Here is an 18,402-nt window from a genome sequence, read left to right as displayed (position 1 = left end):
CAGCCTCCTATTCAAACCACTTTCCATTTCTTGCCTGGACTATTGCAGCAACCTCCCTCAGTAGTCTCCCTGCTTTTATATTTGCCTCCGATAATCCATTCTCCCCACAAAGTGATCTTTTAAAACATAATTGAGTTCATGTCACTTATAGTTCTTTGATGGCTTTCTATGATATTTTTAAAAATCACAAAAACCAAAAGCTTTTTAGCTGGGCATGGTGGTGCATGCCTGTAACCCTCGCACTCGGCAGGATCACTGCAAGTTTGAGGCCAGCCTGGGCTACACAGTGAGCTCAAGGCCAGCCTGAACTACCAAGCAAGAGCCTGTCTCAAAAAAACAAAAAACAACAACAACAACAAAAAAGAAATAATTATAGTCGATTAAAATAAAAAAATTAGTTTAAAACAAATATAAAGAGAAAAAACCGAAACTTTTTACCAGGGACTTCAAGGTCCTATGTGATAGAGCCCCCACTTATCTTTTTGACCTCTATTTCCTCCTTCCTTACTATACATACTCCAGCCATACAGGGCTTTTTTCTGGCCTGCAGACATGTCAAGTTCTTCCTTTCTTCAAGGCCTGTACACTGGTATTCCCTCTGCTTGGGAGGCTTTCAGTCCTAATCATTGTTTTTTGGCTTTCTAGTAATTCAAAACCGATATTAAATATCACCTCCTTGGAGAGGTTCTCCTTATCTAAAGTTGCCCCCCCTACTCCCACAGTTACTTTGCACCTTACTATCTTTTCTTTTTAACACTCAAGATGTCTGTTTACTTGCTTACTTTGTCTCCTTCACCTAAGTTCCTTGAGGGCAGGTACCTTGTCTCTCCTGCTACATCTGTACCCCACCCCCAGCATGTACAACAGCTGACATACTGAAGGCACTCACTAAACATCTGCTCTATTAAAGGATCAAGCAAATGAATTATTAATTACATACATATCTAGGTTATAGTGACAAATACTAACAGATGCCAACTACTGATAATTGTGCATTTTGGGGGAAGAGCGTTATTTTGAGCTTTGTTTGGGAATGAATCGCTCAACTGAGAAAGGTCTGCTGTCGTGCACTAATTATACATCATAAATTCTTCTAGTCTGCGGGTTTTTTTTGTGGTACTGAGGATTGAACCAAGGACTACCGTATGTGCATACGAGATAAGCTAAGTGCTCTACCACTGAGCTGTATCTCCACCCCTTAATTTTGTTTTTTTTTAAATTTTGAGACAAGTTTTGCTAAATTGCCTATGCTGGCCTCTTATCTATGATCCTCTTCCCTTATCCTCCCAAGCAGTAGGGATTACCAGTGTGCCCCACCATGCCTGGCTTATGGTTTCACTTTAGTATTCACTGCAACTAATTTCTTGTTCAGTAATTCTTATATGGAATCCATAAGCAAATTAATGATTTTATCAAATTAATTAAAAGCCTCAAGATTAGAGTTGTTTTTCAAAAATCTTCTCAGGTGAATAACTTGGGCTGGTTTTCATTCTTCCTACTTAGCTAACTTTTTTTCTTTTTTTTCTTTGAGACAGGATCTTGTTATGTAGTACAGGCTGGATTTGAACCTGAGATCTTCCTGCCTCAGCCTCCTGAGTGCTGGGATTACAGGCTTATAATCCTGGCTGACATTTCTGAATCTTGATGCTAAGGTCCTTAAACATCTTATCAAAGTGAATGTACTCTAACAACAGATGTTTAGCCTTTCAACCTTAGTCTTTTAAAAGTTGATTATTTTTCTATTCTGTACCAAATTACAGAAAGATTTTAAAAAGGGACAAAGTGAAAAAATTTACTTCATGATATAAAAGAGTAATCAATGAACCTTAAAATATTTTCCCCTTTTAGACATTCATTTACATATAAAACTCTACATATCTAAGCTGTTAGATTATCATTAGGTGAAACAATAGAAGAATTATACCAACAGTAAAATTTTCACATTAAATTACACGGGATGGTTCAGTTACATATGTTAGGCCCTTTATAATATGCACTCCAAATAAAAAAATATAAGAATGGAATTTTTAACTAAGTACAATTTGTTTGCATTTAAAATTTCAGGTTGGGCCAAATAAGTTGTTCTGGACAAGTTTCTTTTTTTAATTAAAATTAACCACTGTATTAAAATTACAGCTAAAAGCAAGTCATCCCTTTCTCCTGTGTAACAAATGGCCTTTGCTAATTGGGTCTCTCAGTTTGTGTGCTGGCCACATTTGGCAAAGTCCAGTCCTCACCAAAAATAGTAACAACCTGCTCCTAATGGCAAGCAAGCAGTAAATCTATTTTTGGCTCTGATGTTTGAAACTCCAAATGCCAGATGCCATCGAACTGAACCTTAAATGGCATAAGTAAACTGACATACTACTAAAATACAGAATACAAGGACTTGGGGGCCTCCACAACACCTGTTTCTGTATTCCAAAGCAAGTGCTTGCTTTGGCAGCACATATACTAAAATATATTCCAAAGCAAGAAAATGTCTCAGGCTTAGCAGTGGAACACTGACATGTAAAACCAAATGAATGAAACAAAAGAGGGAGGTGGGGCAGAATGGTATAACTGCAGTGTTTGTCTCTAATATTACTCTAAATTTCCTACTCCCTCAGGGTTTCTGGTTTTTGTTATTAGCATCTTTGTTGCCTTACCTGTCTCTCAGTGTGCTGAGGCCTACATAAGGATAGAGGCTTTCCTTAAGCTTCCCTTTGATGAGATGGTCCAGGGTCTCATGCAGGAAAGGCTGATGCTGTGTATATACATTTTCTACTCCCTAAAACAGGGGGAAATGGTTCTTATATCATTTTGAGATATACTCATAGATTAGAAAAGGTCATACACTCAGTAGAGATTCGAACAGGAATTTAGGATAAAAAAATTACTTTAATCAAACAGAAATGCTCCAATTTTATAAAAATACTAAATTTCACACTAGCTATTATAAAGGAATTTAAAAACTGAAATAGCTTACATCTTTTATCATGTATTCAATGAGTCTTATTTCTTTGTGAAAATGGTAAATGATAGATAAAACAAACAAAAGGAAAGATTGTATAAAAAGGGGGATTTTAAACACATAAGAGCCAGGCATGGTGATGCTCGCCTGTAATCCCAGCACTCAGGAGGCTGAGATGAGAGGATCACTGGGAGTTCCCGGCCAGCCTGAACGAGACCCTGTCTCAGAAAAACAAAACAAAAAATACAAGAAAGTAGAAGCACTTCAGGGAATGTAAGAAAGGCTAGTATGTTAAAACTAATTTTTAACCATTAAAAAAGTAAGTTACTATTTTTAAAAGATCAATAAATTTTTATTTTCTCTTTAATTTTCAAAGAGAAACTACCTAAATCTTCACTTGATCTTAGCCAAAGGGCCGAGAAGCGATGCCTACCTAAATCTTAAATTATAAACAAATGAAAAAAAAATAGCTGTAACTAATGAAACTGTCCTTCTGCCCTTGAGTACTTCCTCGAATAATTCCAGTTATTTCCTTGCTCAGCTCTTTGCTTTTTTTTGGTACCAGGGATCAAACTTGGGTCCTTGAGCTTGTGAGGAAGGCAGTGGAGCCACTGAGCTAAATCCCCAGCTCGCTCAGCTCTTTGCACCAATGCTGATAGTGGTCAATACAGAAACTACTAAAAGAAAATGCTTATGAGGGTACTGCTTTCATTTCATTTAACTGAAACCAGCAGCAACCCTGAAGAGACTTGGAAGATCATATTTATTCAGGCTCAGTCTCAGGAGCTTTAACTGTTTCTCACTTAGGAAAGCAGAAAGGAGATGTCTATACCTTCAATCCTTTGAGGAACTGTTTGGTTATAGCCACAGCATCTTTGGGGCTGAAAAGATCACTTCCTCTAACCCGTTTGCCACCATATTCAACAACTGCAGACACAAGCTATAAAAAGAAAAAGAAAAAGGGGAGGGGAGAGATAGTCTTTTATTGCTTAGGATCAGGAGTTTGCTTCATAAATAATGACTGTTGTTTTTTTCAGACAGGGTCTCACTATGTAGTGCAGGCTGGCCTTGAACTCACTATGTAGCCCAGGCTGGCCTCGAACTCTCGGCAATCCTCCTGTCTCAGCCTCCTAAGTGCTGGGATTACAGGCATGCGCCACTATGTCCAGCATAAATAATAACTTTATTAAAGATGTGAAAAGACAGAATTACACATTTCTGTGTACTTTCTTAAAAAAATATGATTTATCATTTGTTGGATGTAAGACTATAACAGAATTGGTTGTTTGCTGGGATTAATATATAAATTTAGTTACCTTTCGATACTTCTCAGAAACACCTTTATTCCTGAGGTCCACTAGGAGGCCTGGCAGGCTGTTGCTGCTGTGTCGCTCATAATGTAAAGCATAAAGCATTACCAGGCGGGCAGCATCAAACTCTGTCACTTTAGGGTTCTGCAGGAGCCTCTTTACATTCTGAAGAAGGATAAAACTAGTATTTATTACCCTTACTTGAGTGATCTCTTGTATAATCCCTTAGATCTAATAGCTATTGAGTGGTAGTAACACATCTGAGTTCATGATTAAGATAACTTTTATGACAATATACAAGTCATTAACTGCCTTTTGCCCACAGTAAGAATTAAATAAGGCAATATATTCCTATTGCTTTAGGAAAAGAATGAGCTTAAGAAAGGGTAGTTTTTTCTTTTAAATAGCCTAAATTATCATCTCTTTGTTGGAATAATGAATATATACTTTTTCCACTACTTTAATCAATAGAGCATACAATAGTTGACTTGCAAAACTCTCTTGTTTTCTCTTAAGTGTAGTGATTAAACATCGAAATGGAGACAGGTTGATACAGTTTTGCATAGCACTAGGCTTAATCTCTAGGAAGCGTCAGAAATAACAATTTCTTGACATGGTGCACAGAGACATGTGTGTAATAGCATGTCATCTCTAAAGTTAGCATTTATAATCTTAAAATGCAAGTATTGACAGCAAAGGGGCCCATAATAAATCTTGTTTAGATTCTGTCATCCTCACAGTAAGGGCCTTCAGTATAGTATAATATAGTACACACAGTATTATTCAGCAGAACAATTAATTTAATTCAAACCAATAAATACATTTGAGTCTCTATGTGCTCTAGGACAGGCACTACTGGAGAAATATTGATCAGTTAGAGCCAACTTCTGTCCCAGTGAGTTCAGACAATGGAGCAAAGAGAGATGAAACAAATATAATCCATTCTGAAAAAAGGATTTTCTCAATGTACTTTAGGTCTAGGAGACTGGTAAATATTGAAACAGTATCAATGTGACATGGAAGGTGTATTGATTCACATGTAATTTTTCCAACATGGGTGGGCCTCCTTGCTATTAAAAAGGAAGCTTTATCAATATGTTAATGAAAAAACAAAAATCCCACAAAAGTATTTCCTGCAGGAAGTATCTAGTTGTGTAGCTTTAAGAGCTACTATACTTTCCATTATGTTAAGCTATGGGGGGAAGGGGTAAGTGCAAATGGAAAGGAAGTAATGATGTTTCATTGTTTTAAAAATAAAAACAGGGGCAGGGATTTAGCTCAGTGCCACTGTGCCTGCCTGGCAAGCATAAGGTCCTGAGTTTGACTGCCAAAAATAAATAAATAAATAAATAAATAAATAAATAAGCAAACAATAACCACAGTGTTAGGGATTGAACCTAGGGCCTGTGTATGCTAAGCAAGTGCTCTAACACTAAGCTACACCCCTAGTCTTCCTTTTTTTTTTAACAGGCTAAGTTGTTATTTCCCTGGTGAAATAAGGAACAGATACTATTTCTATTTCAATCAATACAGTACATAACAGAACTGCTTGTAGAGATTTAACTGTGCTAATATTTTATTAGGATTATTTTTATTAGTGCTTTGATTACAACGTTATATAGATTTCTTATTTTTTATTTTATTTTATTTTTTTGGTACTGGGGATCGAACTCGGGTCCTTGCACTTGTGCAGCAGGCGGCAAAACTACTGAGCTAAATCCCTGGCCCTCTTATTTTTCAGTTTGATAGATTTTTGTTTTGTTTTGAGACAAGGTCTCTCTACATAGTTCAGGCTGGCCTTGAACTCATAGCGATCCTCCTGCCTCAGCCTCCCCAGTGCTGGGATTACAGGCACATGCCACAGAGCCTGGCTAGCTGTACAGATTTTAAGTGGCCTGCTTATATTCCTATTTTCCTATAGTTCTTCCTTATTTTTAGTACATGACTTTGTAGAACATGTGGTTTTTTAAAGGAACAAATATGTGGTATTATAACAGATGCATATGTATGCAAAAGAAAAACAAAACAAAAATATAAACTGATAATTGGTACAACAGGGGAAAGGGAGGAAAAAAAGGAGAAAGTATAACTAGTTGCTGTGGAATCAGGAAAGATTTCATAAAAGAGGTAACATCTACAAAATGCCTCAAAGAATCAAACAAAGTTGGAATTAGAGATTAATACAGAGAATGAGTATAGAGATTGAAAATAGTGCCACTGTATATAGAAATAGGAAAGTCAGAGGAAGAAATCTGAAAGAGGCAAGAGTTAGAGGGCACTGGACTCTAAGGACACAACAGCTGCCAGCTGTACAGTGCTTTACGCTTATAAGACACCATCACACACATTATCTCCCTAGCACCTCACAGCAACCCAGTTCTGCCCTCAAAGAATGGCCACTAAGGTGGTATGGGGAACCTCTGAGGTAGCTTTCAAGTACAAATTTCTCTTAGAGGAATTCCTGCTGCTGCTTTTCCGGGTTAAAATTTCACTACAATTATCCCTAAGAGATCAAAAAAGGAAGAAATGTCTCATTTAGAACTCACATTCATATGAATTTTCTTACTTATTTTCATTTTGTGGAAACCTTTCCACATAGGAACCATGGAATAGCCTATTTAGAATATGTGTTCAAATGTTCCACTATTTTCTAACATAAAGTGAAGAAAACATTTTATGATACAACTTATTTATCACATACACATACATAATTGCATCTCTCAATTGACTTGGCACAAGTTTAAAACCCTAAGAAATTCCATCTGGGGTCTCTGTTGTCACTTTTCTTCCAGGTATAATGTTTTACTTCCTGTCCTGCAGCCATGCTCCTTTTGCCTCTAATCCACTCAATTTCTGGCTGGCTGGTACTTTTAAGCAAAGGTGAGACAGCTAAGTAACTACAAACCTACACGAGTAGCATAGAAACAGTCAGAGACAATTTGCAGCAAACAGTTTGTACCCTTTCTGCTTGTTTCCTTTCTAATTACCTTCACTTGGATCTTGATTTGGTTTCCCTTTCAAGAATCCATACCTATTTTTTGAGATTTGGTACTGGTATTCAGATTATCTGGCTTAACTCAGCACTCCCTTAAGGACTTGACCCAGATTCAACCTAGGATTACTTTGAGTAAACCATTTTTGCCTACTTTTGAGCTCTTTAGACCTAACTCATGGTACAGGTCCACTTTCTGGTAGACTCATCTATTCCCTCATGAAAAGAAGTCTGTAGGTATAAGCTAAGTTCTTTCTTCCTTTTTAGCTATTCCAGTCTTGGAACAGATCTATCAATCCTTGTGTGCCTTAATCCCACGTTATCTTTTGACTTCATTTTGAACTATTTCCCTTTTGGCTACTTGACTCACAACTGGCCAACAATGGCATATGTTATACTGAGATTCCAGGGTACTAACCCGAAAAGAGAAAAAAGAATCAGAGGCTTCTAGCTACACAGCAGGTATGTGTTATGTGGTAGCATTTATTTGATGGAAATATACCTGACTTTTTGAGTTCTTTTTATTAAAATTTCCATAACCCTACAACTATCAAGAGAGAAAGGTAAGCTATTACATAACCACAACAGATGAATAAGCAGAAAACTATTATCTACTTAAGATTGGATTCAAAAACTTTGCATTTTGGTGTCTTTGGAGGTTAACTTTCCAAAAGAAACTAACATTTACTCAGAAGAGATCAAGGAAAATAATTATTTTCTAATATTAACAGATTCTTCCATTGTTTTTTATTTTCTATCATGATGAAGCAGTACAGCAAGAAAAAAGATTTAGGACATATCTACATTTTAAACGATTACACACATTAGAGATGAACTCAGTAATCAAAGAAAGCCTTCTCTCTCTCTTTTTTTTTTGCCTTAGTTTAACCTAAATACAGAATCACTTCCATACACATTTATGTAATAAACAGTCAATGAATAACAAAATAAATCAACAGATTAGGATAGCAAAATGGAATTGGCGTAAGTGTTCACTCAACATGCTGATCTGACAGCCTGAAACAATACTCTTGTGGGAGTATAAAGAGCTATCTGGGAAAAATGATAAAGGCAAGACTCAATTTCATTGACTACACAACATCTCAGTCAGTACTGTATTCTTTTTCTCAATCACTAATCACCGTACAGTTTAGCTTTGTAGGAGGTCTTTTGGTTGACACTGTTTCTGAAATACTGGCTAAGTGTTGATTAGAGGTAAAAAAAGATAATTTTTACTCTTAATTGATCAAAATAGTGCTATTTGTCTCAAGGAGTTTGAAAAAAAGATTTTGATGAGAAAAATCAGGAAGAGATTCAAGGTCATCCGTGGACTAAAAACAGGTTCTGGCTGCCATAAAGAAAGTAGAAATGTACATAATATCAAATAATAATTACCTAATGGAGACAGTATTTGTTGCAAGTTTTAAGTACCTGGTACCATATTAAGGACTCATTGCATCCTCACCATAATCTTTGAAGTAAGTACTGTTATTTTCTCCCATTTTACAAACGAAAAGACTGGGGATCAGAGTGGTTAAGAATCATTTTCAAATCCATGTCATCAGAGGCCTACATTCTCAGCCATTATTCTGTATTTCTTCAGTAGAACTCTTCTTCCTCATTTTTCTAACAAATATTAAGTGATTCTTTACTATGTACCATTAACAGTATGATTTGAGATCTTTAACCAAGGTCTGGAAAGAAGGATATAAAAGATATTGGTTTTTCCTAAATGGAAGGCTGTGATATGACAACATGGGTGGAACTAGGGGCTGGGGACTGCTCACTTTCTGAAGATGTTTCTCTTCGTGTTATGAAAAATCTTCCTTACAAGTCAAATAAATCTCCTTTGATGATATGCTTCAATGATAAGACACTACTTTGGTTCTGGTGAAATTCTTTCTAAATCAAAAATCTGTTAGCCTGTAGGATAATGGGCTAGAAGTGGCAGCAATTTATAGGTTAATTTTTAGCAATATATGAGCATTTTTTTTTACCATGACATGCTTACTATTCAGTCAAGCACACCCCATCTCTACTCAAAAACCTCAATTCATTGCTTTATGACGTATTGCTATCTAAGGTCAAGCCAAGGAATGTTATAACCCATCTAGGGGTCAGACCCCAGTGTCCAATCACTATCAAACAAAAGTTCCCTTTATGGACTATTTAAATCATGTTACGAAAGAGATCTTTTATGGTAAGGGGGCCCAAGTCTACAGCTTACTGTAAAGCCCCAATTCTGTACCTTGGACAAGAAAACCTTCAAGAAATAAGTTTTAGCAATGTAAAGTAGATCACAAATAGAGGCTACATTTTTAAAATATCTACTTTTAAAGTTAACAAAAAGTAAAGTTTCAGGCAAGAAGTTACAATAATTTTTTCTAACTGTTTTCCAAATGGTAGAGAGACATAAAGAATTTAAAATGGGTTAGTGATTAAGTTTGGTTCTATTGTTTTAAAGGGAAAAAAATCAAATGATAAAGAAACACAAGTAAATTTAAATTTAGTTATAAGACAAACTTTCATTTTTATTTAGTAAGAAGTAGAAGACTCATTTTATTGAGATAAATATAGAAACACTTGTATTAGACCCACAAAACAACCATGAACTATTATTGATGGAGTTGTTTAAAATAGGTTGGCTAGGGGCCAGGGATTTAGCTCAGTGGTTCCGCAGCCTGCCTCGAAAGCACAAGGACCCAAGTTCGATCCCTGGCACCAAGAAAAACAAAAAACAAATAAAGTAGGTTGGCTAAGTTAAATGCATTATGGTACAGTACATCTTTACAAAGGATACTATTTAGCAGTTAAAAAGAATGAGTCTTTAGATTCTGATCTGAAACAGTCTCTGAGACACATGGTTAAGTGAAAAAACAAATGGTGAACTCCACGTAGAGATTGGTGACATATGAATTAAAAGATAAACACAAACACACCGCCTTGCATATACATGGAATAACTGTAAGGATGCACATGAAACTATTAACATGCTGGGGGTGGTGGAGCATTCCTATAACCCCAGCTACTCAGGAGGCTGAGGTAGGAGAATCACAAGTTCAAAGCCAGTTGGGGCAATTTAGTTAGACCTTGTTGGAAAATAAAAAACAAGGACAGGGATATAGCTCAGTGGTAGAGCACCCCAGGTTTAATCACTAGCACCACAAAACTGAAACAAAAAACTAAAATAAAAACAAATTTTAAAACCTCCTCTTATTGGCCCAGGGATTTAGCTCAGTGGTTCCACTGCAGCGCAAGGTCCTAAGTTTGATCCCTGGTATCAAAAAAAAAAAAAAAAAAAAAAATTCCCTCTTATTAACAGACTCAGCTGTTATTATACTCCTCTCTCACCAAATATTTACATTAACTATTAAGAATTAGAAGTTAACACACTTTAAAAATAATAATATCAGAATAAAGGACAGAGTTCTCTGTGAAGATGTAGGAATGCAGTGACAAAACTAAAACAGAGATGAAAAAGCACTTCATGTTAATGTAATTAGTATCTTTATGATTTACAAAATGCTAGTACTTTCAGAGGAAACCTCAACAAACATTTAAAAAAATTAACACCAAAAACTGTAAATCTCAGTAAAGATCTTAACATAATAGAGTAGCTGGAGGTGGATTTATTTCTTTTGATTACAGTATGTATAAAAAAATTATGCTTGGGGGCCCAGGGATTTAGCTCAGTGGTGCAGCCACCTGCTTCGCAAGAGCAAGGTCCCAAGTTTGATCCCCAGTACCAAAAAAGAAAAATTATGCTTGGAGGAAGGGAACCAACATTTACAAAATGCCTATCATATGGGAAACATTTTGTATACTGTATGAATTCCTGTAACAATCTGAAGGTCTGCAATTACTACCCCTGATGCTTGGGCAAAGTCAGTAATTTTCCAAAGAAACTTCAGTAAGTACAGGGAGGGTATAAGTCAAGACAGTCTGGCTCCAAAGCCTGTGCTGCTTCCGATATACCCAGGAGGCTTCATTTAATGAAACAGAGTAGAATTGCAGCAGGGAATGAGAAATTAAGCTTTAGAATATAGGGTCCTATAAATGAGGAAATGTGCTTCTTGTAGGTGTTTCCCAAAGGACACTTCTTCCTAAGTTCCTTGTTAGGGGCACTAAATTTTGTCATTTCTCAGGAATCCTGGAATTACCTCTAATTTATTCTTTCTATCCTTATATCTAATTTGTCATTTAATTGTTTTCTTCCTTTTCAATGTCTCTCAGATTTGCTCCTTACTATACATTTTTATTTCTATCACTGTAAGTCTACGAACCTCTCTGACTTCAGTTTTTCATGTCCATTTCATCCTTACTAGACTAAATTTCCTAAAATACTGCTTTCATAACAACTTTCTACACACTGGATCCTACACTGGACCTCTCTGGCTACCTCAGCAAATACAAATTCCCCTTACAAGCTTCTTCATAAGCTGGTTCCCGGCTACCTACACAATTTTATCTTTTATTTCTCTTCCACCCCTAATCTCAAAAGGTCAAATGTTTATTATTTCCTGCATTCTTCTGCATCTTTGCTGTTGCTGTTATTCCTGACTGAACTCCTCCTCCAAATTCTATTCATTCTTTATGAGGATCATCCTAATACTCCTTTCCTTAAGAAACTCTTTCTAATAATCTCAAAGCCTATTACAGTCAGTATCATAATTTTGACTTAATTGAATACCATTTTGAAGCACTATATAATTTTTTCTTATACTTTTAGTTTTGTCTCTTCAACTAGACTAGAAAATTTCTTGAGGTCAGGGTTTAATTATATCACTTTTCTTCTAAAATCTTTTGTAGCTCCCATCATTTTAAGATTAAAGCTTATACCTAAAATGTACCAATAAACTTAACTTAAAAAAGGAAACAAACAAAAAAAGATTAAAGCCTGACTTCTTTTCATTGACCATAAACTGGCCCCAACCTGTCTTTCCAGTTTATCTAAACCACTCTTCAGCTTGTTCCCTGCACTATCTACATTGAACTATTCTGCTGAGAATGTTTTCGTGTTTCTCCTTTTTCTCCACTTATCTGTCCAAACTCAGATTTCATGTTATCTTCTCAGAGAAGCTCTCAGAAGCCTAATCCTTGGGGAAAATAGTTGCCCTTCCTCTGTATTTCCATATTCCCATGTAAATACCTCTATTATAGCAATTACTGCATGGTATCACAACTTCATATAGTTTCTTTCTCCCTCTAGTGTGAGTACATTAGGGAAAAGGATGGTATCATATTCATCTTTGTAGTCCTAGATCCTCATAGCAGTATCCATATGTAGAAGGCATTCACATGTTTGTAGAATGAAAAGCAATCTTCAGTAATTAAAAAAACTTAGATAATACATTTTAATATACATTTTACCTTTCAATGTCTTCCTAATAACCTGTGAGATAGGTAGTATTATGCCTACTTTACAAATGAGGAAACTGGCTCAGTGACTAAGTCAGCAGCTCTAGGTCACAAAGCCAGTATTGGTAAATCAAACACTAATATGCAGATCTTCTGATTCTAGTCTAGCGGTCTTTCTAGTAAACTAGGTGACCCTCATAAATACTCAATTCACAGACTGAACTCAGGGATTGCACATCATACTTCTTCTGTGGCTCTGATTATAACTCTATCTTAAATGGTGTTCATTTGTGTTCCTGTCTAACTCCTTGTTACACTCAATTCCATGTTGGTGAAGAAGCATTACTTGCCTTTGTATCTGTTGCTCTGCCTGGCACAGTGTCTTATACAAAGTAGGTGCTCATCAAATTGGACTGACCTGGAGAGCACTCGAATGGTCATTTTGACAGGCCAGTTCTTGCTCAACCTCCGAAACCTCCAGTAGATTCCGCTCACTGACCAACCGAGACAGTTCTCCGACCACTGTCACATGCTTCGACACAGTCCCAGACATCTTCTTGAACTGTGGGTAATTCTCAACAAAGGCCTGCCACGTGAGAAAAACGTTAATGGGAGATTCTGTTATTTTCTGGCTGAGGATGCATGTACAAAGAAGGAATTTTAAAATGCTGGGGTTGTTTTTCTGCCCAGGTTGAAGCACCTATAACTCTCAACATGGCATTTTGTAATGCTTAAGAAGAGAGTAACTGGTATATGGCAATAGATGCATCTTTAAAGAGTACAAATATGAAGAATGGAAAGAAGCACATGGCTTATTACGAATTTTCACTACATTATTTACTAAAGAGAGACATTACAGAAAATATATCAAGCCAAATAAAGTGAATCAAGGTAGAAATCAGACCCAGAAGATTACAAAAATGTTGCTTATATGATTAATTCCAAAGTCTCATACATAAGTCATCCATGTATATGCTTGATTTACCTTCATATCTGCTATTGATTCTAGTTTTTGCTGTTCTTTTGGTTTCTTCTTTTGGAAGTCTTCCATGAGATTCTTTATATTACTACCAATCTCTGCAAAGTTCAGGTGCATATTCTATTAAAAAGAATGATGGAAGCACAGTTCATCAATTAGCCTTTCAGACAATTTAAAAGAAGTGAAAAAGAATCCTGAACACAAAATTGAAGGGCAAATTCCATTTTAATTACCAAATTTGGACATTAGCCAGGACACTGATGATGAATACCACTATTATTCTCACAAAGAGCTACTAGAAGAGGCAGAAGTAAATAACTTCATGATTTCTTTAAAAAAATGTTGTTAAAGGGTCAGAATCCAAGTCTTTTGCCTTTGCTTGAGATGGCAGATGTAGGATGCCTCTATCATCCTTCCACATGATATCTCATATATTTTCCATTTTAACAAGCAAATATTGACCTTCTTATATAAAAACAACCAAAAACAATTTTAAAAAACTTAAAACCACCTACATTAGCATAGAACTCATCATTTTCAGCAGACAGGACGACCTCTCTTAAGTCTTTACTGATCCCCGGGACTCTGGAAAGATCAATTCGATTGTTCTTTATGCCCAGTAGTTCATGGACCATGGCTTGATATGTCCACTAAATAAAGAATTGTGACAAAAAAATTGTTAACTGGTAAACATGAAATAGTAAATCTTCAGGAAAACAAAAAATTGAGAACATTCTTAGTAACTAGTATACTTTATGTGAAAATTCTCTCTTTAGTTCATATTTTATGAATATTTTCTGCTATAATAGGCACTAAGATTGTCATATTAATTGGTTAAATACCCAAAAGTCAAAATAGTTTTAGATTTCACACTTTAGAAAGAAGAGCAGCAAGATTAATATTCTAGATAGAAAGAAAACAAATTAGATCTATCATTAGCTCTAATTTTTGCCTGTGAATTAAGAGCATATTTTTGGCTTCACAGATAGGGCTATATTGGTACTCAGTTACAAGCTGTACCGTTTCCTGTATGCTTCTGTGGCTTTCTGCAGCATAAGTGTGTTCTTACAGATCTGAGTGGTGCTATATTTATCCTGGGAACACTAATATTATCAGGAAAAACCTTGTGAGTTGATCAAAACATTGGCATGTTCAGAAACTTGCTTCTGACTCCATTTTTTAATATTTTTACCTAGTATGAATTGTGAAGAAGGATTGCCTTCCAGTCTTACAAAATGTAAATTTGTTAAAATTGGAAAGAAGAAACCCCAGTTTTTGTTCTTATCCACACTATCCATAGAGGCATAAAACATCTTATTGAACTTATTTTAAATGCCTTAATGGAACATTCCTTATCAAGGACACCTTTGGCAAATCTTTTAGGAAATAAATCACTTTACTATGTCTAAATTATTTCTTAATAAATTTAGTTTTTAAGATAAAATACATTAAAAAGATAAAATACATATACATATATAATACTAACTTTTGGATTCTAGATTTAGAATGTAATTTTCTGGAAAATACTTAGTCTTGTGTAATGGGCCTATGACAAAGTAATGCATTCTTAACAAATAATAAGAAATTTGGGGCCAGGCATGGTGGTGCATGCCTGTAATGCCAGCACTCGGAGGAGGGGGGTAGGCTGAGGCAGGAGATAACTACGAGTTCGAGGCCAGCCTGAACTGCACAGCGAGACCCTGTTGCAAAAAAACAAAAAACAAAAAGAAAAAGAGAGAGAGAGAGATAAGAAGAGAAGGTATCCCCAACATTCCAGAGTTTAGACAGTGGTCACAGTAAAAGCATAATGACAAGAAACCACATGGCATCTATGTAGCAGTGAGTTGAAATTTTAATATGAGGTTCAGAACACATTATAAAGGTTTTTGATGCCAAATTCAGGAGTTTGTATTTTTTTGAGACAGGGTCTTGCTCTATATTCAGACTGGGTTTGAACTCACTATGTAGCCCAGGCTGGCCTTGAACTTGCAGCAATCCTCCTGCCTCAGCCTCCTGAGTGCTAGGATTACAGATGTGCACCACCATGCCCAGCCAAGAGTTTGTCTTTAAGCAAGTAAGCAATGGAAACCAAGGAATATTTTAATAGGATTGGATCTGTACTTTAGGAAAAGTAATTTAACAACACTGTGTCTATGGGCTAAGAAATTAAGAGGAATCAAATAGATGACTATTTCAATATTTCTGCAAGAGAGTAGGGTCTATACCAAGGCAATAGCAATAAAAATGGGAAAAGGCAGACAGAAAGAAACACTGGAAATTAGAATCCACAGAATTTAGAAACCGCCTTGATTAGGGGTAGGAGTAGTGGCAGGAAGGGATAGGAAAGATGAAGCAGAAGAAGGAGTTAACAGTAACTCTGGCAGAAGAAATAATGCTTCCCAAACACCAGGAAATACAAGGCAAAGAAAAAGAATAGATGAAAATAAGGAGGTGAATAGAATACACTATCTTGGTATTTTCACATCTGCATTTTGGTGAATATAATTAAAATCCTTCTAATCCTATCATGCTGACAAAAGGCTCTGTACCTGGTTGAGCAATGGGGTGATGGCATCATCACAGCGATCTAAAATAAGCAGCAATGGAGGAACTTCTGTCCGGCGGAATTCAAACAGTTCATATTCTTTAGATATCACTTGCTGTGGTAAGACAGAGAGATGGCTTGGTCAACAAATTCATTGCAGATAGGGAAGATTAAAATAGAAAATATAGAAAAACCACATTTAGCAGTTCTGCATACCCTCATAGGCCTTTCATAAAAGGATTCAAAAGCTTCATGTACTGTACTGTTTAAGAGATTAGTTAGGACTTGAAACCCTACTTTATAAGTGGTTTAACTGGACCCCAAAAGTTAAATAGTTTGTGGATATTTCATCGGTTAAACCTAATAGTCTCAGCTCTAATTTGTTTTGAATTACATAGACCTACTTCTTTGCCAGTAAGCCTAACACATCATCATCTCCACAGCTGTACAGAAAACATTCCTGATAGTTTCTGAAACATGATAGAGAAATGAATGGCCTTGATGTTTTGGAAGCAGGGACAGGGAATGCCATACTTTAACACATTCTGCAAGTGTCTTTGCGGCCTCTGATGAAAGCTGGTAACGAATAACAGGACACTTCTTCAGGGATAAAAGGAGAGCTGTCAGTCCTTGAGTTGTTCTGGATAGTTGAGCTGGATCCCAATTTCGACCCTATTGTTAAAAACATATATTTAGAGAAATATATTTGAATTTTCTTTTCCAAGTCCAATTGCTTACTGAATTAACTCCCACCTGATAAATTAACTTTTTTTTTAATCCTTCCCTTCCATACCTGACAGCAACCCAAAATATTGAGGGAAAACAAATGTGGATTCACAGCAATGTAATCACCATAAAATTCCTGCAAATAAAAGCACCAAGATCATCAGTCAATCCACAAACTCCAATTGTATCAGGCAGAAATATTGTATGTGCAATATACTCTGATAAATCAGACAGTAAAATACAGCTATAAAAGAGATATAAAAAGTTCAACTAATAATTGAGTATCAAAAGTCACTTGGATGAATTAACTATAAAACAGTAATAATGATGAAATTTCTCAAAATAAGAAAAAATGTAGAGTATACACATTATAAGGTTTGGAGACCATGTACTAATCAATTAATAAAACACTACATTAGGATATACAATGTCACACTCAGATAAAAAAAGAGCTTTGATGTCCAATGTATTCTCATGAGGGAGAATATGATTTAAAATAGATCATTATTTTGATCACCTAGCACATTCTGAAAATTCAAAACTAGTTTATTTGCTGCTTCTGAATATAGTATTTTTCACTTAGATAATAAACAAATATTCAAACATTGGTGATAAATGTATTTAAGAACACTAAAATATTCACAAAGGAAAAGGTAACATATTATATCCTAATGTGATGTACTATATAGCAGACAGAATAAATGTTTAGAGCTAACAGATTTTAATCTAATGACAAAAAAATCTGTTTACTACTCCCCAAATCATGATAATCTCAAACAGAGCTTTACTTATTCACAGCCTTAGCTTTCTATTCTCTCTCAATCAGGCATAATCCTGTTGATGAATATTCTTACAGGGTGGCATATAAAACTAACAAAGGACATACCTTACTCTGTCCTAAACTCTGTGAAATCCTTCCTACCAACTCATCAGCCTGTCTTCCCACTGATTCCTTTAATTCTATTTCTATCAAATTTGATATTCTTCCAAACTTTCTAAATATAAGTAAATATAAGTAGATGCAATGCACATCTATTTTACATAATCAATACTCTCCCTTCTTTTGAGACAGCACTTTCTCTATTTTTAGACTACATTCTTTTAAAAGGGCCAATACAAAAAATGTGGTACAGGACCAACATGTTTACCTGAACCTCGGCCACAACTTCCTGTTCATCAGCTTCAGCTAATGACTTCACATCACTCTTGCTGATCACATTACTGAAATCTGAAACAGACACATGAGTGTGGTTGTCTCAAAGGAGATCATCTTGGCTGCAATTAGACATAAATGAGCCTGAGAGTTAAAGCCTAATGAATAAGTTTAGTACACATCGTGGTATATGTCAAAGTCACATACCTTCAGCTTGGAATGAATGGCACAAATATGTTCAAATCAATAAATTCACAGTAATACTTAAGAAACAAAAAGAACCACCATTTGAGGTTTCAGAAGATATGAGGGAAGCAAGTCATTAAACTGAAAATATCAAAGAAAGGGAAAGAAGCAAGCTTTCTAGACTCTCTGTTATATAAAAG

General features: G+C 35.7%; 1 protein-coding gene across 1 annotated transcript in view; it reads right to left on the bottom strand.

The window, feature by feature from the left end:
* Positions 1–18,402, bottom strand: part of Vps45 (vacuolar protein sorting 45 homolog) — a 67,083-nt gene that overhangs the window by 36,523 nt on the left and 12,158 nt on the right. Inside the window, exons 4-13 of the mRNA XM_004853951.3 lie at positions 18,012–18,091; positions 16,931–16,999; positions 16,672–16,809; positions 16,142–16,252; positions 14,108–14,242; positions 13,599–13,712; positions 13,032–13,199; positions 4,270–4,428; positions 3,786–3,893; positions 2,649–2,770 (exon numbers count right to left, since the gene is read on the bottom strand). Coding sequence (XP_004854008.1) covers positions 2,649–2,770; positions 3,786–3,893; positions 4,270–4,428; positions 13,032–13,199; positions 13,599–13,712; positions 14,108–14,242; positions 16,142–16,252; positions 16,672–16,809; positions 16,931–16,999; positions 18,012–18,091 — 1,204 coding nt within the window. The remainder of the gene's footprint in view (positions 1–2,648; positions 2,771–3,785; positions 3,894–4,269; positions 4,429–13,031; positions 13,200–13,598; positions 13,713–14,107; positions 14,243–16,141; positions 16,253–16,671; positions 16,810–16,930; positions 17,000–18,011; positions 18,092–18,402) is intronic.

Source organism: Heterocephalus glaber, unplaced genomic scaffold (assembly GCF_053883595.1).
Source record: "Heterocephalus glaber isolate CG9 unplaced genomic scaffold, H.glaber_assembly_v1.0 deba00001442, whole genome shotgun sequence".
NCBI lineage: Eukaryota > Metazoa > Chordata > Mammalia > Rodentia > Bathyergidae > Heterocephalus > Heterocephalus glaber.
Note: the sequence above shows the minus strand (reverse complement) of the source record. Positions and strands in the feature narration are given on the sequence as shown.